Source organism: Mytilus trossulus, chromosome 14 (genome assembly GCF_036588685.1).
Source record: "Mytilus trossulus isolate FHL-02 chromosome 14, PNRI_Mtr1.1.1.hap1, whole genome shotgun sequence".
Classification (NCBI taxonomy): domain Eukaryota; kingdom Metazoa; phylum Mollusca; class Bivalvia; order Mytilida; family Mytilidae; genus Mytilus; species Mytilus trossulus.
Window position 1 is genome coordinate 73,417,910 of NC_086386.1, and position 25,443 is coordinate 73,443,352.

General features: G+C 32.1%; 1 protein-coding gene across 2 annotated transcripts; it reads left to right on the forward strand.

The window, feature by feature from the left end:
* Window positions 1–474: 474 nt before the first annotated feature.
* LOC134696006 (calnexin-like) lies at window positions 475–25,443 on the forward strand. 2 transcript variants are annotated; one of them, XM_063557529.1, is made up of 21 exons: window positions 475–561; window positions 3,673–3,814; window positions 4,323–4,402; window positions 5,319–5,377; window positions 5,727–5,791; window positions 6,588–6,664; window positions 9,080–9,161; window positions 9,752–9,820; window positions 10,453–10,500; window positions 10,899–10,974; window positions 11,325–11,403; window positions 11,806–11,880; window positions 14,152–14,187; window positions 14,947–15,060; window positions 17,014–17,054; window positions 19,644–19,759; window positions 20,251–20,325; window positions 20,768–20,914; window positions 21,842–21,967; window positions 23,752–23,895; window positions 25,030–25,443. In XM_063557529.1, the coding sequence occupies exons 2-21, from the start codon at window positions 3,674–3,676 to the stop codon at window positions 25,147–25,149; spliced, it is 1,770 nt and encodes a 589-aa protein (XP_063413599.1). In that variant the 5' UTR covers window positions 475–561; window position 3,673; the 3' UTR covers window positions 25,150–25,443. The 2 variants fall into 2 exon arrangements, with proteins under 2 accessions (XP_063413599.1, XP_063413598.1); XM_063557528.1 differs by lacking the exon at window positions 21,842–21,967 and adding an exon at window positions 22,662–22,793.

Sequence of the window (25,443 nt, forward strand, 5' to 3'; positions counted from 1 at the left end):
GTCTGCTAGGCTTGTGCTGCTAGGATTATAATTAAATCGTGACGCCAGATCAACGCGCGAATTTCGTCTACGTAAGACCAGGGACTTTCTATACTAAGAAATAAGAAATAGTATAGAAAATCCCTGATAAAACTCATCAGTGACGCTCACAATGACATCAAAATAGTTATAAGGCATAACAAATACCATATATGTGCGAAGCTGAAGCCGTTGTCAAAGAGCCGCATTGAGTCCGCGGGACCCAAAAAGATGTGCCAAATACGACTAGGAGGTAATCTGTATTCCTGGGATAAGGCAATATGTCTGTTGAGTTTAATAATTACTTTTAAAAATCTACGGATTGGTCAGTATAGTCTGAGGTTCTAGTATTTAATTCAAATGCAATTTAAAAATACGCGCTTTTTAACTTTTGAAGTATACAGTATCCAATCAAATATGTCGTTACAAATTTCCTTGGTATAATTTGCATAACCAATCAAACATCTCCACGTTTATGAACTTCATCTGTTGACCGGCGTGAGGGATTTGGAACGCTTTTAACTTGGAACACCAGAATTACTGGTAAAATGTCTTATAATGATTCAAATTTGAAATACTTTAATACCTTATTCCCACGATCACTTCTGTTTGAAACACCAGCTCACTTTGAAAATGCACAAATCCTTCATTATTTGTAAAGAAACGATTAAACAGAAAAAAGGGGGAGGACGAATAATCATGACATGCCTGATTTTTCAGATCATACTGTAACATTAGGCCCTTATCAGTATTAAAACTTTGACACATTTTCTAAAGCCCAGTCTTGCTTATTTTTATTTGGCCTGAAGGATTTTTTACAGCCCTTTAGAAACTGCAAAAATTATGTCCCCTTATAAAATGTCTATTTTGGTGACTGGCTTTGAGCGAATTGCGAGTATAAGGTTGTTGCAAGGGTTATCTTGAAGACTACATAAATCTTGACCAAGGATAAGATATTTACTTCATATCTTACATACAGCATATATGGGGGGTGGAAGGTGTCCTGATACCGAAATCCCGGACGTAAAAACACCAGATCCTGTAATCCCGGGCTGAAAATCACAAAATCTTGAGGTCCAAAAATTTGGAAAAAAAAGAATACCCGGATCTAAAAAGGGTAAATCCTGAAACCCTGAGCTTAAAAACACCTGATCCCGGAGTCCCGATAAAGGTCATATCCCCCCTCACATATTGTCTATTGAAAGAGAAATGATCAGACATAATAGGCTTACTGGCTAATAAATAGACCGAATTTGGTCTAGCTAAAGTAATTAAAATAAAATATCAAACTGTTCTTTTTTGGTATTCACCTATATTATGTATATGAGAGTATGTAAACCATTAACCGTCAGTCTTCATTTTTGGAAGCCAGCCTTACCAAAAGGCTTCATTTTCGGCTTCTATTCTTCGAAACTAGCCTTTCCGATCAAAATCATTGCTGCTTATGTTTATATAAGGTAACAAGACAGTTGGGCAAGGAAACCATCACCTCCATGTTTAATGCAATAATTGAACCAAAACACTGGCAGATCCAGAAATTTTCATAACTGGGGGCCCACTGATTGCCTATGAAGAGGGGGCCGCTCCAGTTACGCTTCAGTGATTCCCTATATAAGCAACCAAATTTTTTTCCCCAAAAGAAGGGGGTGGCCCTGGCCCCCCTAAATCTGCCTCTGCAAAAGAAACCAGTACCTGTTTCCCTACATGATTGAGGGTGGTAAAGGGGGTCTAAACATGGAAAATTATAAGGGTAAATCCTGAAACCCTGAGCTTAAAAACACCTGATCCCGGAGTCCCGATAAAGGTCATATCCCCCCTCACATATTGTCTATTGAAAGAGAAATGATAAGACATAATAGGCTTACTGGCTAATAAATAGACCGAATTTGGTCTAGCTAAAGTAATTAAAATAAAATATCAAACTGTTCTTTTTTGGTATCAAAATGCTCCTGTATTCACCTATATTATGTATATGAGAGTATGTAAACCATTAACCGTCAGTCTTCATTTTTGGAAGCCAGCCTTACCAAAAGGCTTCATTTTCGGCTTCTATTCTTCGAAACTAGCCTTTCCGATCAAAATCATTGCTGCTTATGTTTATATAAGGTAACAAGACAGTTGGGCAAGGAAACCATCACCTCCATGTTTAATGCAATAATTGAACCAAAACACTGGCAGATCCAGAAATTTTCATAACTGGGGGCCCACTGATTGCCTATGAAGAGGGGGCCGCTCCAGTTACGCTTCAGTGATTCCCTATATAAGCAACCAAATTTTTTTCCCCAAAAGAAGGGGGTGGCCCTGGCCCCCCTAAATCTGCCTCTGCAAAAGAAACCAGTACCTGTTTCCCTACATGATTGAGGGTGGTAAAGGGGGTCTAAACATGGAAAATTATAAGGGTAAATCCTGAAACCCTGAGCTTAAAAACACCTGATCCCGGAGTCCCGATAAAGGTCATATCCCCCCTCACATATTGTCTATTGAAAGAGAAATGATAAGACATAATAGGCTTACTGGCTAATAAATAGACCGAATTTGGTCTAGCTAAAGTAATTAAAATAAAATATCAAACTGTTCTTTTTTGGTATCAAAATGCTCCTGTATTCACCTATATTATGTATATGAGAGTATGTAAACCATTAACCGTCAGTCTTCATTTTTGGAAGCCAGCCTTACCAAAAGGCTTCATTTTCGGCTTCTATTCTTCGAAACTAGCCTTTCCGATCAAAATCATTGCTGCTTATGTTTATATAAGGTAACAAGACAGTTGGGCAAGGAAACCATCACCTCCATGTTTAATGCAATAATTGAACCAAAACACTGGCAGATCCAGAAATTTTCATAACTGGGGGCCCACTGATTGCCTATGAAGAGGGGGCCGCTCCAGTTACGCTTCAGTGATTCCCTATATAAGCAACCAAATTTTTTTCCCCAAAAGAAGGGGGTGGCCCTGGCCCCCCTAAATCTGCCTCTGCAAAAGAAACCAGTACCTGTTTCCCTACATGATTGAGGGTGGTAAAGGGGGTCTAAACATGGAAAATTATGAAATAGAAATCACAAAAACTTTGCTCAGAAAACAAAAATCAGGAAAAATGAAGCATGAGAAATAAAATCCAAAGTATTAAGGAAAAAAGTAGTAGATTTAAAAATATCAAGTACTTTTTTCCTTAATACTATATTATTCAATTGTTTTGGGAGATCATGTAGTCATTATTATTGGGCAAGAAGACAGTTACCTTAATTATGAGAATCCACACGAAACATGGAAAATATATAAGGGGAAAGTCAAACCATATAAAAAGATGTTGTATACAGTATAATTGCCAATAAGACAACTCTCCACAATAAACTAAAATGACACAGAAATAAGTCATCATACGGCCTTCAACCATGAGCAAAGCCCATACCACCTAGTCAGCTATAAAAGTGTATTCAAATAGAAATAAGAAGATGTGGTATGAGTGCCATTGAGACAAATCTCCATCCAAGTCTCAATTTGTAAAAGTAAATCGTCAACATGGAGCCTTGGCTCACATCGAACAGCAAGCTATAAAGGGAACCAAAATTAACTAGTGTAAAAACATTCAAACAGGGAAAATCTAATCTATACAAAAAATTATTAGTATTCATTATAAATATGTTTCTTTTTTGCAGAATGATGAAGCTTAAGAGTATCTTCCTGTTATTTTTATCCCTTGGACTTCTCCATGTCAGCATCTGTGATACAGAAGAGGAAGACGATGACGATGATACAACTGTTGAAGTAGAAGAGGAACCTCCTGCTGTTGTAGAAAAAGTAAAATAATACGTTTGTTTTCTAGCATAATGTCTTATGATCATGATGATACCATAATGTTTTAGGGCAGACTAAAAATTCTTACCTTTGCAATTTCACGTAAAGTGGCAGCCCAGGCTAGTGAAATTGCTCTCTGGCCTGTAAAAATCATATCTTTGTTTTCTCTTATTACTCTAACATGTTAAAAAAAAGATGGGTTGGTATGAACATGTAAGCAAATTTTTTAAACAAATTTTACAACAGTGGAAAAAGATTGACTTTAATCTTTTTAGAAATGACCCAATAAATCTTTATGGTATGCACTGACAATTAATTTTAAATTGGGTTAGCAACAACTCATTTTATTTGTCCTTTTGTATTATAATTTACTAGCAATAGCTCACAGTTCTATTTGTTTCATTTTGTTTATTAAAACCCCATGACTTTTTTGTGAAGTCTACAATACTATTTGTATGTCATCATTTGAATATAGAATGCAATAGTAATTAGTATGTTTTGTTATTTGAAGGTTAATTATGTACCTCCAGTAGTGAAAGGAAATACATTCTTTACAGAAACATTTGATAAACCAGCAGATTTTGAAAAAAGGTTTGTTGAAAATGATTTCTATATTTATAGATCATTTCTATAGATCAATGAAATGACCAAGAAAGAATAAATTTCATTTTTTGTCAATATTCATCATGAATTACATGCACACATACAACTGGGAATAAGGAAAAAGATGTCCTAACATGGCTAATTATCCTTCATACACACATACAACTGGGAATAAGGAAAAAGATGTTCTAACATGGCTAATTATCCTTCATGTACACATACAACTGGGAATAAGGAAAAAGATGTCCTAACATGGCTAATTATCCTTCATACACACATACAACTGGGAATAAGGAAAAAGATGTCCTAACATGGCTAATTATCCTTCATGTACACATACAACTGGGAATAAGGAAAAAGATGTCCTAACATGGCTAATTATCCTTCATACACACATACAACTGGGAATAAGGAAAAAGATGTCCTAACATGGCTAATTATCCTTCATGTACACATACAACTGGGAATAAGGAAAAAGATGTCCTAACATGGCTAATTATCCTTCATTAACCAAAATGATGTTCATACTGAGTAAAGTTCATATGTTGGAAGGTTTATCATGATGTAAACTATTAATTTCATGAAAAGTCCCAAGAAGACACAATATCTGCAATAATTTGTTATGACGGAACAAAAAAAAACAACACATCAGATATATATTATGTTCAAATTATAAAATTTGAGAATAATCAGCATTATCAAATTATTGTATGACAAGATTTTGAACACTATTCTGTCCTAAAAATAAAACTGATATCAAAATAAAGGAGATTTATCAAATTGGCTGTGTTTTAAATCCCAGAAAGTGGCATACAAATCCAATACTAGAATGAAAGTTATATTCACATAGTATTTTTGCTGTTGAAATTACAACTGATTAAAATTGAATTTTTACATTCCACAGATGGACCAAGTCACAGACTAAGAAAGATGGTGCTGAAGAAACTATTGCCAAATATGATGGTGAGTGGTGAGGCTATACCCAAATTATGATGATGATTTATGATAAAACTAATGGTGAAATCATTTTATAAAATTTTGATTCCATTTTTGCTTCTTTGTCACCAAAACTATTTAATAGTGTTTTTTTTAGTGAAAAATCCTTGGCATTCCATGCTGAGATATTTGGATAACCAATTGTTACTTTTGTGTTGGTTCAGTAGAAATTAAAAAGTAGTATATATTGATAGGACATTAACATGTAATCATACTGAATTAGCTGTTGACCATTACACAATTTACATGCTTTAATTAGCAAATCATACTGCATCTACGTAATTTAATGTAATTGCTTGACTTTGTCTACTTTTAGGTAAATGGTCAGTAGAAGAACCTAAAGACAGTGCTCTGAAAGGTGATCATGGCTTAGTGTTAAAGGTTTGTAGTATTTAGTATCCTGTTAACCCTTTCCTCCATAATGACACCTTTTGACGCCACCCCCCTTACTCCATAATGACGCCTTTTGACGCCTGTGTAGTACCTCAGTTGAAACACTTTAACTGCAAAGTGTCTGCAGTTGACTTAATAACATTTATATCCAATATGAAAAGGAATATCATAGGATTATCTGACTTACATTTATTTGATAAAATAGTTGTTTTTCGCAATGCCTTAATACTTTAAAGCATATATATGTTCAGCAATTTATCAAAAAAATCCTATGCGAATCAAGTATGCAAAAAAAAAATTTCAATGGAGGAAAGGGTTAATCTTTCATCATACTTATAGATACAGTAGACGTTATCAACTACATTTTACATGCATTGTTTAATATTGTCATTCAGTGTGAGGTGATTAATAAGAGAGTCAGAGCCCACAGATTAATTTTAATGACAGAATAACTAAAAAAAATATTTACTTTTGTAAATTCAATTCTGCGGTGTTTTTTTGGTAAAAATTATTTGCTCTTGTAAATTAAGATTGAGGTAATATCAATAGAGGGGCAGAAGGACGTTTTATTTTAAAAATTCAGGATTGATCTGTTATTGACTGGAATTCTTGAAAGTGGAATCATCTGGAGTTTGATTTAATTATTTTTTTATGAGAGGACAGATACTTTCCCTCCACTCTGATGCTTACAACAGAACACAATTTGCTTATTGTCAACAATACTTGAACAAATGAAATTCACCTAATAAGAAACATTTTATGATTTGTATAATTTTTTTTTCAGTCTAAAGCTAAACATCACGCCATCTCATCTAAGTTAAACAAACCATTCAGATTTGATGGAAAACCATTTGTAGTCCAGTAAGTACAGACATTAAATCAGGTGTAATATTAAGTTGCAGAGGAAGCATTTAAATGGTTTGCTTGTCTTCAGCCAGTGTGACACTCTGATTTATAACATACATTTCTAACATACTGTGTGAATTGTATAATTTTATTTAAGAAAACAATAACTCACCCATACTCTGAGTTCTTGAAAAGAGGTGGTCTGAATTTTTGCCACCATATTGGCCAAATTTTGGTATTTTGTAATAGAAATAATAGTGTGTACCAGCAGATTTCTTCAAGGACCACCAGGAAATGAGAGATTTTGAGAACCCTGCCCTTAGTAAAAATAAATGGTTTCGGGATTATGTGTATCTTTATGAAATTGTCTTTAAATCTCTTTCTTCCTTGTCTCATACATTTTATACGACCGCAAATTTTGAAAAAATTTTCGTCGTATATTGCTATCACGTTGGCGTCGTCGTCGTTGTCGTTGTTGTCGTCGTCGTCGTCGTCCGAATACTTTTAGTAAAAGTGAATAGAAATCTATGAAATTTTAACGCAAGGTTTATGACCATAAAAGGAAGGCTGGTATTGATTTTGGGAGTTTTGGTCCCAACATTTTAGGAATTAGGGGCCAAAAAGGGCCCAAATAAGCATTTTCTTGGTTTTCGCACTATAACTTTAGTTTAAGTTAATAGAAATCTATGAAATTTTGACACAAGGTTCATGACCACAAAAGAAAGGTTGGGATTGATTTTGGGAGTTTCGGTTTCAACAGTTTAGGAATTAGGGGCCAAAAAAGGGCCCAAATAAGCATTATTCTTGGTTTTCGCACAATAACTTTAGTTAAAGTAAATAGAAATCAATGAAATTTAAACATAATGTTTATGACCACAAAAGGAAGGTTGGTATTGATTTTGGGAGTTTTGGTCCCAACAGTTTAGGAATTAGGGGCCAAAAAGGGACCCAAATAAGCATTTTTCTTGGTTTTCGCACCATAGCGTTAGTATAAGTAAATAGAAATCTATGAAATTTAAACACAAGGTTTATGACTATAAAAGGAAGGTTGGTATTGATTTTGGGAGTTTTGGTCCTAACAGTTAAGGAAAAAGGGGCCCAAAGGGTCCAAAATTAAACTTTGTTTGATTTCATCAAAATTGAATAATTGGGGTTCTTTAATATGCCGAATCTAACTGTGTATGTAGATTCTTAATTTTTGGTCCCGTTTTCAAATTGGTCTACATTAAGGTCCAAAGGGTCCAAAATTAAACTTAGTTTGATTTTAACAAAAATTGAAACCTTTGGGTTCTTTGATATGCTGAATCTAAAAATGTACTTAGATTTTTGATTATTGGCCCAGTTTTCAAGTTGGCCCAAATCGAGGTCCAAAATTAAACATTGTTTGATTTCATCAAAAATTGAATAACTGGGGTTCTTTGATGTGCCAAATCTAACTGTGTATGTAGATTCTTAATTTTTGGTCCAGTTTTAAAATTGGTCTAAATTAAAGTGCAAAGGGTCCAAAATTAAACTAAGTTTGATTTTAACAAAAATTAAATTCTTGGGCCTCTTTGATATGCTGAATCTAAACATGTACTTAGATTTTTGATTATGGGCCCAGTTTTCAAGTTGGTCCAAATCAGGATCTAAAATTATTATATTAAGTATTGTTGATAGCAAGTCTTTTCAATTGCACAGTATTGTGCAATGGCAAGAAATATCTAATTTCACAATATTGTGAAATAGCAAAATTTTTTTTAATTAAGAGTTATCTTTCTTTCTCCAGTATAGTAAGCAAGAAATATCTGCAAGAATTTTTTTTAATTGGAGTTATCTTTCTTTGTCCAGAATCAACTTAAATCTTTGTTATATACAATATACAATGTATATTCACTTTTTACTACCAACTGATAAATTTAAATAATCTTTACCATTCAGTGATAACAAGCAGTTTTTTTACATCTTAATATTTTATGATGTTTTTAAATGAGTAGTAATTGTTGCAAACTCCATTAGAATATTTTAATTGAAATTAGTTTTGGAATAAGGGAAAGGGGGATGTGATTAAAAAATTGGGTTCAATTTTTCTCATTTGAAATTTCATAAATAAAAAGAAAATTTCTTCAAACATTTTTTTGAGAGGATTAATATTCAACAGCATAGTGAATTTCTCTAAGAGAAAACAAAAATTTTAAGTTCATTTGAATACATTCATTCTGTGTCAGAAACCTATGCTGTGTCAACTATTTAATCACAATCCAAATTTAGAGCGGAATCCAGCTTGAATGTTGTGTCCATACTTGCCCCAACCGTTCAGGGTTCAAACTCTGCGGTCGTATAAAGCTACGCCCTGCGGAGCATCTGGTTAACATTAAAAGGATGTTTTGAAAATTCATGTAAGGAATTCTAATTTCCATTTTTTAAATTTTACTTTTTTTTTCTTCGCAGATATGAAGTCAAGTTTCAGAATGGATTAGAATGTGGTGGTGCTTATGTTAAACTTCTCTCCATGGATAAACAGTTAGAGTTGGTGAGTCATGAACGAAATATATGTACTTAATCAGTAGTTTTAGATTTTTATAGAAATTATTTCTTAACATTGTTCTTATACACTAAAATTACGCTGATGGACTTAAACTTTTCAAAGTAAAAAAATATTTCTACTTGAACTCTCAAAAAAATCTAAATCAGAACCAGGGAACAGAAGCTTTAGTTACTGAAATCGTATTTAATTATTTTGAAATGAAAATGGGTTGTTGTAAGTTGTTAATTTAAACAGGGAAGGCACTTTCAAAATGAGGTAATCGTCTATAAAGAGACACATTTAAATTTCTTTAACAGCAACAACACATAGTTGAGATTTAGTAGTGCCAAACAAGAGCACCATGTATGCTGTTTATTCACAGCCCTTCCAAGAATTTTAAAGAGTATTTTTTGGTGGCAAAATAATGGTAAACAGGGATACTTGCAGTTACATGAAATCTCAGAATTCTGGGTTTGATTCTGTAACCATTGCTATAATAAATGGTTGTATTTTGCTAAATTTTTTTAACTTATGTATATATTGCTTTTACCTGAATTAATATTACTATTATTAATTATTATTCTTATTTTTTGTAGAAACAATTTCAAGATAAGACCCCTTACACTATAATGTTTGGTCCAGATAAATGTGGTATGGATCACAAGGTTAGTATGACATTTACAAAGAGATAACTATTGTTGTAGAATTTTTGCTACACTTATTGACTATGCCTTTTCAAAAGAGAAATAATTTGATTGTGCTTCAATCTTTCAGTAATGTTTTGATATGTGTACAGAATTTGTAATAAGTGAAATGTGCTCTATAAAGATAAACAAATGTGCTATGAATGCCAATGGGACAACTATTCATTAAAAAAAAAAATTGCAAAATCCGTACCATATAATAAGCTATAATAGAATCCAGTATTTCAAGTGTACAATACATCAGAAAAAAACAGATTGTGACCAGGTTAAACATGTTAAAAGTGCTCAATCCTCCTTTAACTCGGACCTTGGTGTAACAATACAACATAAGGACATACTATAAAAATTAAAATTGAATCATCATGTCAATACTAAGCACAAAAAGAAATAACTAAAGGCAAAATACACAAAGTACACTGATCTTGTTAAAAAAAAGTTATAAAAAAAGAACATCACTGTTTCAATTTCAATGTTAAAAAATAATAATGTCATAGAAAAAAGTACATTTAATATTCATTTATTATAGCATTCTAACTTTGTATATATTTTGATCAGTTGACAATATTCTCAATTTTATTTTGATTTTTTTCCAGTTACATTTTATATTCAGACACAAAAATCCTAAAACAGGAGAGTTTGAGGTAAGTTTATGGTAATTTATTCTTAGCTGAAATATACTTTCTTGACCAGTTGGTTATTTTATAAATCCATGTATGGTTTATTGGATCTCAGTTCTTCAACTATTATTTCAAATATTCATGCTCTCCTCTGAATTTCCTACTGCAACATCATTAAAAAGGCAACAATATCTGATGATGTCATACAGAGAGAACACATCTTTTTGCAGATCATTGATAAAAAAAGGATTAAGTTTGCCTTCATATCTTTAAAAAATTTAAGAGTAACATAACTGAATGTGTCTGATGTTTTAAACTGACAACACTTTGAATTTTATGTCCTGAAATTGGTATTTAATGGATAACTATAAAACTTGTTATTGTCTTTTGATTTAAACATAACCTTTCATCTGTGCTTGTAGGAGAAGCATGCTAAGAAGCCTACAGCCAACCTTGATAGCTACTTCACAGATAAGAAGACACATTTATACAAACTGGGTCAGTATACTTTATATGAAGTTCTCTCTCTCTTTATGCAGATGCTTATTTAAATTTTGTAAAAAAAACCTTTAAATTTCACTATTCACTTTTCAAACAATCACTTGCATAATGTAATAGTTTTCAGCCTTCAAAGATTGGTCTTTTGTTTATTTTGGACAGGATAGGGTTAAATTAATTTTTTAAGTGCCTTACTGATGTTGGTGAGTACAAAGCCCAGAAAAAAAGCCTGCAAATTAAGTTTTATATGAATAGAAATAACAAAAAAATATAAAATCCAGTTTATTATTATTTATAACTAAAAATATTTAACCACGTTTTTCACACATGTCAATTATGTTTACTTTCAGTTGTTAATCCTGACAACAGTTTTGAGATATTTGTGGACAATACCTTAGTAAATGAAGGAAGCTTATTAGAAGATATGAGGTATTTATACAAAGCAGACATTTTATATATAATTAGAATACATAACTGGTTTTCTGTTGTCAAATAGATACATGTAAAGTTTGGGTCAGAATTTTTGCCTCTGTATTCTGGTCTGAATGCCTAACGGCTGTTCAAGATTTAAGTTCATGTTGGAAGAGAGATACTTTATTTGGACCCCAATCATAGCCACCTATGTAATAAATTTTCATTTTACTTCTTATTCTTTAAATATTCTAAAGAAAATACAACCACCATATTTGAGTGCCTCCCCATGCATTGGAATTGTCTTAACAATTCTTTAAGGTGTACAGAGGAATTGTTACTACTAAAATTTCTTAATTTGTATTCTTCTTTCGTTAAATTGCTCTTTATCCTTACTAACAATGATCTTTTATATTTCAGTCCTCCTGTGAATCCACCCAAGGAAATAGATGATCCTAATGACAAGAAATCTGATGACTGGGACGAGAGAGAAAAGTAAATACATTTTATTATTGTCTTTACCACTTAATAGGCTGTTTAACTTAATGGTCTGTTTAACTTAAGGGCATACGATACAGTTACAGGGGAGGTAATGACGTTGCTAACGTAAAATGTTGTTTTCGCGACGTCAAACTGTGACATATCGGGGAAAAATGCGATTTTCGTCTGATTTTTATCATTCAAACTGATTTAATTTGAAAACGAGTTCATGGACCCCTATTTTTCAAAACAGCAATTTGTTTCATTTTGCAGGGAGATTATGTGACCCAAATTTTATAAAACTGTAAATATAGGATTTTTTTTAATTTTGATAAACATGCAGCTAAAAATGACGTATTTTCCTCAATTCATGAACATTTGATAAATATGAGTTATTTCTGAATAAAAAATGCATAATTTTTTAGAGTATGTATAAATTACTGAAATTACCGATTATTTAACAAAAAACAATTTGCGTTTATCTTTTATAACAAAAAATTTATGTCTTTCTTTCGAAAAAACAAATTATGGCCACAAATCTGAATTTTGAGCAAATATACAAAATTTCGATCTCATTTTACTCAAAAAGTAGCACATGAAGGTATATTTTTTATAACATATTTGATTTAATCAGGTAAAAAATAGACTATATGCAAATTTTCACGAACTTGTAAATACAGGATCAAAACTGTATCGTATGCCCTTAATAGGCTGTTTAACTTAATAGTCTGTTTAACTTAATAGTCTGTTTGACTTAATAGGGTTTCATGAATTTGCTCTTCACAACCACTATTTATATTATTTAACTTCTTTCTTTTATAAGGCCATTCTTTCAAGGATATATTTTGGGCTTCAAAGGCAAATTTGTTGAAGTAATTTAGTTACTGTAAATTCAGAAATTATTGCGTGCATTTATTATTGTGATTTTTGTCGAGCCTGCGACTTTTGTCGCAGAAAGCTCGACATAGGGATAGTGATCCCGCGGCGGCGGTGTTAGCTCACTTCTTAAAAGCTCTATATTTTAGAAGGTGGGAGACCTGGATGCTTCATACTTTGTATATGGATGCCTCATGTTACGAAGTTTCCGTCAGTCACATGTCCAATGTCCTTGACCTCATTTTCATGGTTCAGTGACTACTTGAAAAAAAAGTTAAAATTTTTTGTAATGTTAAATTCTCTCTTATTATAAGTAATAGGATAACTATATTTGGTATGTGCGTACCTTGCAAGGTCCTCTTGCCTGTCAGACCGTTTTCACTTGTCCTCGACCTCATTTCATGGATCAGTGAACAAGGTTAAGTTTTGGTGGTCAAGTTCATATCTGAGATACTATAAGCAATAGGTCTAGTATATTCGGTGTATGGAAGCACTGTAAGGTATACTTGTCCAACTGGCAGGTGTCATCTGACCTTGACCTCATTTTCATGGTTCAGTGATTATAGTTAAGTTTTTGTGTTTTGGTCTGTTTTTCTAATACTGTATACAATAGGTCTTCTATATTTTGTGTATGGAGTGGTTGTAAGGTGTACAGGTCTACCTGGCAGGTGTCATATGACCTTGACCTCATTTTCATGGTTCAGTGGTCAAAGTTAAGTTTTTGAGTTTTGGCCTTTTTTTCTAATACTATATGCAATAGGTCAACTATATTTGGTGTATGGAAATATTTCATAATCTTCATGTCAGTCGCGCAGGTTTTATTTGACCTTGAATTCTTTTTTTACGGTTCATAGCTAAGTGTTAAGCTTTTGTGTTTTGGTCTGTTTTTCTTAAACTATAAGCAATAAGTCAATTTTATTTGTTGTAAGAAAGAATTGCTAGCTGTACATGCCTACCTGGCATGGTTCATCTGACCTTGACCTCATTTTCATGGTTCAAAGGTCAATGTTTAGTTTTCTTGGTTTATGTTAAGTTTATGTGACAGTTGTAATAACGCTTTATTATTAGGACTATCAACATAATATCAATGATTAGTAAAGAAGGCGACACATTTCAGTGTGTGCACTCTTGTGTCATTTTAGACTGAAATGCGATTTGAATTTTTATGATGTTTGAGAATAATCCTGTTTAATGCATAAAAAATATTTCAAAATGCGACTTTAAGTTATTGTGTGTACAACTCTGGTGCATTTTTCACAATAATTTCTGAATTTACTGAGTTTAATGATATGTGACCACTAGCCTGTCAACACAATTTTTGACATAAGAGTAAACTGCTGCTTAATACAATGTAATATATGTCAATGTTTAATGTCATTGAACTAAGACTGTTGTATCTTTACTTGATAGGATTCCTGATCCAGATGCAGTTAAACCAGAAGATTGGTGAGTCTTTATAATTTCTTCTTTAATTTTCATTAAAATCTTTGGGAATTCTCACATGTGTGCAAAGTAGAAAATAATATAACCTGTCAATGATCTTGGGTTCTTCAATATTGATTTTAATGTTCATGCATATATAGCAAGTTGACATGGTTACAAAACAAATCATGGATTTTCTGATATACAACCTAATGAATTAAGAACCTTTCTCGTTTTGTTTATATAGATTAGACCGTTGTTTTTCCCGTTTGAATGGTTTTACACTAGTAATTTTGGGGCCCTTTATAGCTTGTTGTTCGGTGTGAGCCAAGGCTCTGTGTTGAAGGCCGTACTTTAACCTATAATGGTTTAATTTTTAAATTGTTATTTGGATGGAGAGTTGTCTCATTGGCACTCACACCACATCTTCCTATATCTACTTATGAAATAAACAGTTATGCCTGAAATATAAACGGTGGTTGAAATCCTACATCAAAGTGATTTTGTGGTAAACAACAAAAAATCTAGATGACAGTTATATATATATATATGGAATATGAAAACACAACTGAATTCAAACCAAACTTTTAAATAGAAAAAAAAAGAAGATGTGGTATGATTGCCAATGAGAACATCCTCCACAAGAGAACATATGACACAGAAATTAACAACTATAGATCACTGTATGACCTTCAACAATGAACAAAGCCCATACTGTAAAGTTAGCTAAAAAAAAAACATTTTAAAATAGAAAAAATATTAACCTGGTTGTAATTTGTACAGGGATGAGAGTGAACCTGAATACATTATTGATGAGGCAGCTACAATGCCTGATGGATGGTTAGAAGATGAACCAGAACTTATCCCTGACCCAGATGCTGAAAAACCAGAAGATTGGTTAGTATTGTAATAATGTTCAGCTGATTATACAGAGTTATCTCCTTGTAGTGTTATGTACCACCTTAATGGTTGAAAAGCATCACAAACTATATTTAATTAAGAAGATTCATAAAACTATCCACAAGATACCAAATGATGTAATATTAGCACTAACACTGAGTTCTCTAAATTTATTCCTGTATAATATCATTAGGACCAGAACACAGTGACGAAGGCCATTTGTTGCCCTGAAGTATTTGTTTCTATAAATGATATTATTTTTATTCTCTTCCATTTCTTTTTTTTCATAGTATTGTAGCACAAATTTATTTTTTATATAAAATGTATGTATTCAAAAAGTATTTACTTTTTATACGACCGCAAATTTTGAAAAAAATTTCGTCGTATATTGCTATCACGTTGGCGTCGTCCGAATACTTTTAGTTTTCGCACTCTAACTTTAGTAAAAGTGAATAGAAATCTATGAAATTTTAACACAAGGTTTATGACCATAAAAGGAAGGCTGGTATTGATTTTGGGAGTTTTGGTCCCAACATTTTAGGAATAAGGGGCCAAAAAGGGCCCAAATAAGCAATTTCTTGGTTTTCGCACTATAACTTTAGTTTAAGTTAATAGAAATCTATGAAATTTTGACACAAGGTTTATGACCACAAAAGAAAGGTTGGGATTGATTTTGGGAGTTTTGGTTTCAACAGTTTAGGAATTAGGGGCCAAAAAAGGGCCCAAATAAGCATTATTCTTGGTTTTCGCACAATAACTTTAGTTAAAGTAAATAGAAATCAATGAAATTTAAACACAATGTTTATGGCCACAAAAGGAAGGTTGGTATTGATTTTGGGAGTTTTGGTCCCAACAGTTAAGGAAAAAGGGGCCCAAAGGGTCCAAAATTAAACTTTGTTTGATTTCATCAAAATTGAATAATTGGGGTTCTTTAATATGCCGAATCTAACTGTGTATGTAGGTTCTTAATTTTTGGTCCAGTTTTAAAATTGGTCTAAATTAAAGTGCAAAGGGTCCAAAATTAAACTAAGTTTGATTTTAACAAAAATTAAATTCTTGGGCCTCTTTGATATGCTGAATCTAAACATGTACTTATATTTTTGATTATGGGCCCAGTTTTCAAGTTGGTCCAAATCAGGATCTTAAATTATTATATTAAGTATTGTGCAATAGCAAGTCTTTTCAATTGCACAGTATTGTGCAATGGCAAGAAATATCTAATTTCACAATAATGTGAAATTGCAAATTTTTTTTTAATTAAGAGTTATCTTTCTTTGTCCAGTATAGTAAGCAAGAAATATCTGCAAGAATTTTTTTTAATTGGAGTTATCTTTCTTTGCCCAGAATCAACTTAAATCTTTGTTATATACAATATACAATGTATATTCACTTTTTACTACCAACTGATAAATTTAAATAATCTTTACCATTCAGTGATAACAAGCAGTTTTTTTACATCTTAATATTTTATGATGTATTTAAATGAGTAGTAATTGTTGCAATCTCCATTAGAATATTTTAATTGAAATTAGTTTTGGAATAAGGGAAAGGGGGATGTGATTAAAAAATTGGGTTCAATTTTTCTCATTTGAAATTTCATAAATAAAAGAAAATTTCTTCAAACATTTTTTTGAGAGGATTAATATTCAACAGCATAGTGAATTGCTCTAAGAGAAAACAAAAAATTTTAAGTTCATTTGAATACATTCATTCTGTGTCAGAAACCTATGCTGTGTCAACTATTTAATCACAATCCAAATTTAGAGCGGAATCCAGCTTGAATGTTGTGTCCATACTTGCCCCAACCGTTCAGGGTTCAACCTCTGCGGTCGTATAAAGCTACGCCCTGCGGAGCATCTGGTTAAAAATTATGGCTTGGATGGAGTGTTGCCTAATTGGCACTCTTACCACATCTTCTTATACTATATTATAATCAATTTGTATTTCCAGGGATGAAGATATGGATGGTGAATGGGAACCTCCACAAATAGGTCAGTACACATTAGTCTTATACAATCTTAGTTAACTTTTCATTCTATATTTGTTCATACCTAAAATAAAAATCAGCAAAAAACAGATAGTTTGTCAGGTGAAATAAAAGATCATAGGTGATTATCATGACCAGAAATTTGTGAATTCAGTAGTACAAAGATAATAATATTTGTAGGCACATTAAAATGTAAAAAAAATAACCTTCCTTAAGTTCCTTGCTACCTTAGGAACTATTTTAGCTGTATGGACAATAACACAGAGCATCCACACATTATACAGTGTTCTCCCCAGGCCGTTTTAGCGCTGCGATGTTCAGTGCTATTTGAATTCACCGCGGTGGTATTTGGGCAGACCGCGGCGCTATCCAATCAAAAATCAGCGCTATTGTTTTTGAATACACCCTGTATTATTTTGTACACATTCCTATCACGTGATCGACTTGTTTATTTATCCGAGAGATCGTTAATTCACCCAACGATGTCAAATATCGTGGGGACCAGTTCAATAAATGATCAAAATGGCGCCATTTGCAAAACTTTTACTGCCTAATTAACCTTTCCTTCCTCAAGTTTTTCGCTTTTCAAAGATACCGAAACTTATGAAAGGAATGGACAGAGACATTTAATGCATGTCTCGGGTGCTGAAAAGTTAATTTCTGAAAAATATAAGGGAAGTGTTACTCCCCTTCTCTGACAAAGTGGTCTCGACCATTGCTTGAACCATTTACGATTATATCATTTCTTTTTCGTGTTTTAATACTACCGAACTGTCGAACCTGAATTGTTTGAAGGAGGCAACCCTGTTATCAAGGGATTCGTTATCAGCCCGTATATTACAATTACTTGTCCATCCGTGGCTCTTTTTCAAATGGATAAGGGAATAAGACAAAACGAAAATTTTGTGTAAAAATATATGAAATATAGATATTTGTCAACCAATCATCAATATATATTATTTAAATATTGCTTTAAATTTAATGTAAACAGATGGTTATTGCTTCAATTGGCATATATAATGTATTTGATTGGTAATTTACCTTTAAAATAAAAAAATCTTTAAAATATTTTTATAGGATTTTTTTCATACATGTTATATTCATAATTCATAATTGGAATATTTTAGCCTTTTTTTAAGCAAATCTTTGATAACATTTGAATATTATTGAAAGGGCAAGTTCGTTTCTTCCTTTGAAATACTATACTCATTTTTATTGCAAAGTTGCACTTTGCTAGAAATGTTTATAAAAGTAAATGTAAAAAATACCAATCTTGTCATTTAAAACTTTCTCACAGAAGCTGACAATGACTTTATTGTTGGTCCTAAATGTTCTGCAACATCACCCGTTAGTAATAAGAAATCTTCACATAGGCAGTCTGGTATAGACCCACCATGGAAAAGACTTCTCCTTGGGTTTTACAGACAGATAATAATATGAGGATTATATGAATTTACAATGGAGAAAAAGAATTTTCTTCTATCATGTCTATATCCAGACAATAACATTAGCAAACAAAGGGTAACTTCCATGGGCATGATGAGGACATCATAACAAGATAAAACATCAATAGCATAATATAGGAAAAACACAAAAATCAATTGCAAACCAACCTCGCGACGCGACTAAGTTACTGAGAATTGTGGAAAATCACACGCTTACCACAGTGCTATCCAAAAATCCTGGGGAGAACACTGCACATACATCTATAAACTGGTTAATTACTGAGGATTCATTATTATTTGTTGGATATACATTTTTGTGGATTTCCTTGCTACAGGAGAACCATGATTTCAAATAGTCATTGAATAAAAAATCTATGTAGGCTTTGTATTCAGTGATTGTCCATGAAATCTAATATCCACAAAAACGCAAGTTTTCATTAATCCATGAACATTGGTACCCACGAAAATAAATGAATTCAATTGCCATCTCATTTTTAGACAAAAATGTCGGTTATTGATTTGGGGATGTACAGCGGGCTGTCGGCAATCAAATGTTTTCTGTGCATTAACTCATGAACCGTTCAACCAAAGCTTTTGAAATTTTAATATGTTGTTACTGACAACTAAATAAAGGTCAAGGTCAATAATGGCGATTTTGACTTTTACCGTTCAGGAGTTATGGTTTTTGAAAGATTGAAAAATGGTGTTTCCAGTTGTGTCCATGCATTTTCTCATGAACCATTCAACCAAAGCTTTTGAAATTTTTATTTGTTGTTACTAATGACAAAATAGAGGTCAAGTTCAATAATGACGATTTTGACTTTGACTGTTCAGGAGTTATGGTTCTTGAAAGATAGTAAAATGGCGCTTCCATTCACGTTGTTGCATTTACTCATGAATAGCTTTTCAAATTTTAGTATGTTGATACTGATAAAAAAATGGAGGTCAAATTTGATATTGACGATTTTCACTTTCACCATTCATCAGTAATGGGTCTTGTGATATTGCCAGGACACAAATAAATGTTAATAAATCCGGTTTGCTGTTGTTGTGACAGCCTCTTGTTCTCAACTAGTGCATGAGTTTAAATGAAATACACTGTCAAGGAAAGAACGGAGGAAAACTAATTTTATTTATTATTTTTATAGATAATACAAAATGTAAAGACGCTATTGGTTGTGGCAAATGGGAAAGACCACAAGTTAAAAACCCTAAATATAAAGGAAAATGGAGGCCAGCAATGATTGATAACCCAGATTATAAGGTTTGTAGTGGGGTTATGGTTTAGGTTTAAACCAGGTTTGTAAGGCTGTAAACATTTAGGCTGTTCCAGACTTGGATTGTTAAGTTCAGTTGGCATTTAAAAAAACAATGATAATTGAAGCAAATTACATGTATATATCTTTAATATATACTACTACTTCTAAAAATATTTACTTCTGATATCAAGGACATCAGTGGACAAGTTTTATTTATAGGAAAGAGCATCTTAATTCTAAACAGAGTATGCTATAAGTTGGATTCTGGAAGCACTGTATTGTCTGTCTGAATGACAAATCTGAGGAAACAACCAAAGTTCTCTTTATCTATAGGTTGCTGTCTCATTGAAGTGAAAAACACAATTTCCATTTATCATATTTAGTGTGACATTTCAATGTGTTGTCAGTATGTCAGAAACTTTACAAATCATTCTAACTAAGGTAACTAGAATGTGGAATATAAGATTCATCATTAGCATGTATTGTTTTATTTCAGGGAATATGGGCTCCAAGAAAGATCACCAATCCTGACTTCTTTGAGGATTCAGAACCTTATAAAATGACCCCTATTGTAAGTATTGGTGGATTTTGGTATGCTGCGAATAGAGGTTTAATATAATAAACATTGTTTCGTTTAAAAAAAATCCTATTAATTATTTACATACTTATTCAGGACAGTTATAAAGTGAGTACTGTAAAGATGTTAAATGCAGCATATTTTAAGGGTCAGATTTTGTTATTATAACATGCTAAATCCAGTCATTATTGAGACAAATATTGAATTTTTTGGCAACTCTTGGAAAATGGAAAGGGAAGAAACAATTGTGTTTCAATCATAAGACAAACTTTCTTTTGCCAGTAAACACGAAAAGGAAATATCAATGAAAAAAAAAAAGAAAGAGAGCTTTTACCATTAAACGGATCTCAACCTAAGACACATATTTTGACCTTTAAAAAATAGATTAATACATTTGATTTCAAAGTAACCTAACATGTAATTGTTTATTTTCCAGCATGCTTTAGGATTAGAGTTATGGTCAATGACAGATGATATTGTTTTTGATAATTTCCTGATCACAGATGACAAAGCCGTCTCCAGTTCTTACACAGCACAGACCTGGGAGATTAAATCTGCACAAGAGAAAGTTGTCTCTGGAGGGGTAAATTACTTTTCAAACGTTTGAACTCTTACAATATAGAAATTGATTTTGTTACATTTTAGGGCATACGATACAGATTATACTTAGAATTGGTCACACAAAGTCAAAATGTTATAACCACTTTTGAAATATATGTACTTGATCTTTTGAGGTATTTTTTTTTTATTTTGGCATTTTTTAGATTTAACAAAAATTTCATATCATTTCAATCATTTTCGGAACTTCAGAAAATAGGATATAACAAAAAAAATTAAAAAGAAACCTGAATAACATCTCAACCTTAAACCAATTACTGTCATTTATTGATTGAGAAGAAACTAGTTCAAGTTTGTCTTGAACATCATATTCTATTCCTTTACAACTTCTTTTGACTTCATTCACTGTATGTAATTCAGTCAGTATATTTATTTCAAATTATGGATATCTATTATTAACAATGTCCTGTTATTTAAATTTTGATGTATATTATTAACCCTTGTTTCTGAATTGTATGCCCTTGGCTAGCTAATTAAAAAAAAATGTAACTGTAACCGTAGCCGTCAACTATAATCTGTTGGAGACTTAAAATGATATAATCTGTTTATTACATATTTTAACACCATCAATAGTAAAACTGCTTTTATTTGTTTCCAATATATATTTTCAAAAAACAACATATATTTCTAAACAACATAACATGACATTGATTGATTGATTATTACTTAATTTTCTCTGTTTATGAAATATAAGCCAGAGACATAAGGAAAAATGTGATAAACAAAATTATGAATCTATAAATACTTTGGAAATTGCCATTATAATTCTTGACTTGGTTCAGGCACATTTAGGCATGCTTTACGATTGTTTCAATGACCAATGCTTTAAGTGAGCAAAGATTGGTTGATTGTTGTTTGCTCTTAAAGCCTACATTAAGTGTGACTATTTCAGAGAAGTGTAGTTGATGCTATATTAGATGCCACAAGAGATCGACCCTGGCTTTGGGCAGTATTCCTAGTCGTAGTTGTATTGCCCATTGTCCTTATTATTGCCTATTGCTGTTTTTCTAAATCGCAGGTAAGGGACAAATTGAATGTTGTTTATATGAGTACACACTGGGTAACTTTTAATACACTGTTTCGTTATTTAATAACTTTCACAATTTAATAGCAATCTAAATACAAATTAAAAGGAAATTCAGGCCAAATTCTTCCTACCAACAAAAAACCATTATTTTGGTAGTTTGATTTTTTTGAAAAATTATAATTAAGACTACAAAAAAAATGTCTACTTTGGTATTTACAGTAACATTCATTAGAATAAAGAAATGCTTTTTTTCTTTATTTTTTAAGAGGAATTAAATTGACAAGTAGTTGTCAAATTGATGTACTAAAAGTTCTGGTGTGTACTCAGTTTTCTAGTCAACATGAAAATGCAGTCAGACTTGGGAATAAATGATTGATTTGTCAACATTTCGCCATGTGTTTGACACTGTCATGAGTTAATCAACAAAATTTCAAAAGCTAAAGTCAAAACTGTGTTTTCATGTTGAATATTTATATGTTTAGACATCAAAGGACTTCAGAATTTCTGTTTATTAGCCATGAATTATGATATTTTGAATATCCGTCATAATATTTGGTTACTTATTTATTTAAATAGACGAACAAAAATCCATTAATTCATGGTTTATAATTGACTTCTGAAGTGACCTGTCTGATTAGATATATGCCATGCTGTGTGTTTATCTAGATGTTATTTGCATTGACAGAAGGGTGTTTGGGCGTCTATACGAGGAGCAGCAGACGATAGACCATGGCTGTGGGCGGTTTATGTTGTTGTTCTATTACTTCCAGTTTTACTACTCTCCATCTGTCTCTGTCCAAGAAGTGGACCAATCAAGGTGCAGTTCTTATTCTCTGCTGTAAATTCTTTAAAGTTTTGTTTAAAATTCCTTTGTAAATCAGTGTGCTTGCTACCTTTATCTCTGGTTCATGCAATAAAGCAATAAGGGCTTTTATTAAAATTTGATGGGTGGTGGTTATTTAAGAAAGATTGCTTGAACATTTAAATGAAAGATCCAATTTAAAATGTATGCATGGTGGGGTCAAACAAAAAGTGCCCCCCCCCCCTTCCCCCAAACATTTATTTTTGGAACAGCCCAAAGTAGGTCAAAGATCAGAGGAAGAAGGTGTACATCTTCTGAGAAACACTAGGGATTTACATACTGTAGATTCATTATTTTATATTGGGTACCGATTATTCAAGGATTTTTTAGGTACAGATGAACTACAAGTTCAAATGATTAACATATAAAACTTAAATATCATTCAGGCCTGTATGCAAATTTTGGCAAAACCAGTAAAATGCAACTTTTATTCGATCCTCAAAAATAAAAAAAACACAATACATGTAATTTATGATAACACAATGGAACACATACATTTGATTTAAACAATAACATGAGTGCTTTCTTAAATAAAGTTCAGTATAAGATGGAAAGAAGAATAGAAAAGAAAGAAGAAGAAAAAAAGGCAACACCATGGCAAAAAATAATATAAACAGGCAAAAGCAAAATCACAAAAATACTGAACTCTGAGGAAAATTCATTTGGAAAGTCCCTAATCACACGGCAAAATCAAATGACAAAACACATCAAAGAAATGGACAACAACTGTCATATTCCTGACAAACAATCCACATAAAAAATTCACAGTGTATTTAGTATTCAAACTTTTTCATGGTTGAACAATAGTGCTCTGGAAAGGGTCAGCTTTATCAGTTAACAAGTCAAATGAAGTTTTATTTCAGTTTTTTGTTTTAACTTATTTCATAACATTAACTTTCATTGAACTTTACAGCCAGAGGTATTAGAAGCACAACGTAAGAAAACTGACGAGCCTTCACCAGATGATAAAGAGGCTGAAAATAAAGAAGAGGAAGTTGGGCCAAAGGGAGATAATCAAGCAAAGAAAACTAAAAAGTCTGATTTAGACGTAAAAGAGGTATGTTGAAACCTGCATATAATTAGGAGTTGTAGAAACATTGGAACTGTTCGTAAGCAACCATATTTGTATTAACCTCGGCTTTGGAGTGGGAAAGTGAAGCACAGTGATCCTACATTTTGTCATCATCATCAAAAATGGTTTATCTAACTTGAGGATGTTTCCTGGCTATGTCTCATCTCAGGGCTCAGCTCTTCAATGAAATTGTAACTCAAACACTTCCTCTCATTAGAAAGACCATCAATAATCTTTAAATAGTAGTGAGAGTCAAATTTTGCCAGTATTTTCCATATTTAACTGATAACAGCTTGATTTATTTTATTTGGCATTTATGTCAAACAACAGCTGTTGATATTAAAAAAATACTGGACAAAATCCTAACTGTATAAGTTGTAAATTTCCGTGGCATGATATAATGTTATAGAAACACAATTCTGATGCAATTAGTTTGTTTCAATGGTTCTGATTGGATGACAGTTATCTCCTTGTCTGTAACTAAGGTAGCCGATATTTTGAATTGCTGAATGTATTGACATGTAATTTTTACAATAATAAGCCATAAAACTCGCATGTTGCACCTAAAAATCCTCTTTTTATCAAATTTTATACCATTTTGAAGCGGCACAGAAGCCAGAAAACGCCCGGTATTTATGTTTGATGCCGGAAGCATACCTATGACGTCATCTAGTGTTGGGACCAAAGAAGATAACATCTTTTCGCAAAAATTTCTTTAATGAAGATTTTACACTGAATTAATTATTGAAATTTAATTATGAACTAGTTTTGCATTAGAATAGAGATAAATGTATTGTATTTTAAGTTTTTCAGACGTCCATAGGTAGTTTTACTGTCGCAAATACCTGTTTACCTGTCTCCGCTATGTGTCGCCAGGTAAACTAAATTTGCGACAGTAAAACTACCGATGGACGTCCTTAAAGTTTCATATACAATACAGTTATCTCTTAAATATAGCATACAGTAACTATGATGACCATTTAGTTTGTTAAGAGGGTGTATTTTGTGTTAGTGAATGAATCTGTACAATTTTTCTGAAACCAAGAAATTGTTCTCTGTGCTGTAGATTTATGTATTAAACGTGATAATTAATTTTTGTGTATGATTTTTGTTTCTCAGGAAAGCAGCCAAGAGGAAGAGGGGGATGATGAAGGAGAAGAAGAAGAAAAAACAGAGGAAAAATCAGAAGATTCTAGCAGACGTACATCACCAAGGAAACGAAAAGCCAGGAAAGAATGATGAAGTGCAAGATTAGTTTAGGAAACAAATTATCATTTGTATGAAGATCAAGATTATAATATGAAAAAATTATCAATTTATGAAGATCAAGATGAGTACAATTGTATATGAAAAAATTATAAATCCGTATGAAGATCAAGATTAGTAGTTTGATATTAAAGGATATGAAGAGGAAATCATTCAACTATTTACGATGTTAAAACATCAAGATTATCACATCTGTCATTTGTAAAATAAAGCTTTACATTCATTTTATCATGTTTATAATAAAATCAATGGTTGATGATAGTGAAA